Source organism: Plasmopara halstedii (genome assembly GCF_900000015.1).
Source record: "Plasmopara halstedii genome assembly, contig: Scaffold_555, whole genome shotgun sequence".
In the NCBI taxonomy this organism is placed as follows: Eukaryota; Oomycota; class Peronosporomycetes; order Peronosporales; family Peronosporaceae; genus Plasmopara; species Plasmopara halstedii.
Genome location: NW_020187475.1, coordinates 663207 through 663562, shown reverse-complemented (window position 1 = coordinate 663562; position 356 = coordinate 663207). Strand labels below are relative to the sequence as shown.

General features: G+C 44.9%; 1 protein-coding gene across 1 annotated transcript; it reads right to left on the bottom strand.

Moving 5' to 3' along the window:
• Nucleotides 1-20: 20 nt before the first annotated feature.
• On the bottom strand, nt 21-207 carry PHALS_11663 (crinkler family protein; the record flags this gene model as incomplete). Its single annotated transcript, XM_024727063.1, has 1 exon — nt 21-207. A coding segment is annotated over one exon (187 nt), but the record flags the coding sequence as incomplete, so codon positions are not given.
• Nucleotides 208-356: the final 149 nt, after the last annotated feature.

The following is a 356-nucleotide window of genomic DNA, read 5'->3' as shown; positions in this document are numbered from 1 at the left end:
TTCATTTCTGAATTCAGCACTCAAATGATCAGTGAATGTTTCGTCGACCCACATGTACGAGTTCGTCAGCAGATACAAGTGCGTCGACGTTTGATCCACAACCACTGCTTTTCCTGAACACTCAACTTCTGAAGAAATTCTGACAACTGACTTCCACATTTTCAATTGAACTTGAGGATCCACTGTAGACAAGTCTACGACATCCATGTCATACTCCACTGCACGTACCGGAGCCACTACCAGCACGTGAATTTGGTCTGCACCTGGTTGACAATCATCTCCAAAGAAAATGGGATTCTTGATCCACAGTGTGGATTTCATCTGTACGTAGTCTTGCAGGAGTCCACGGTTCATCG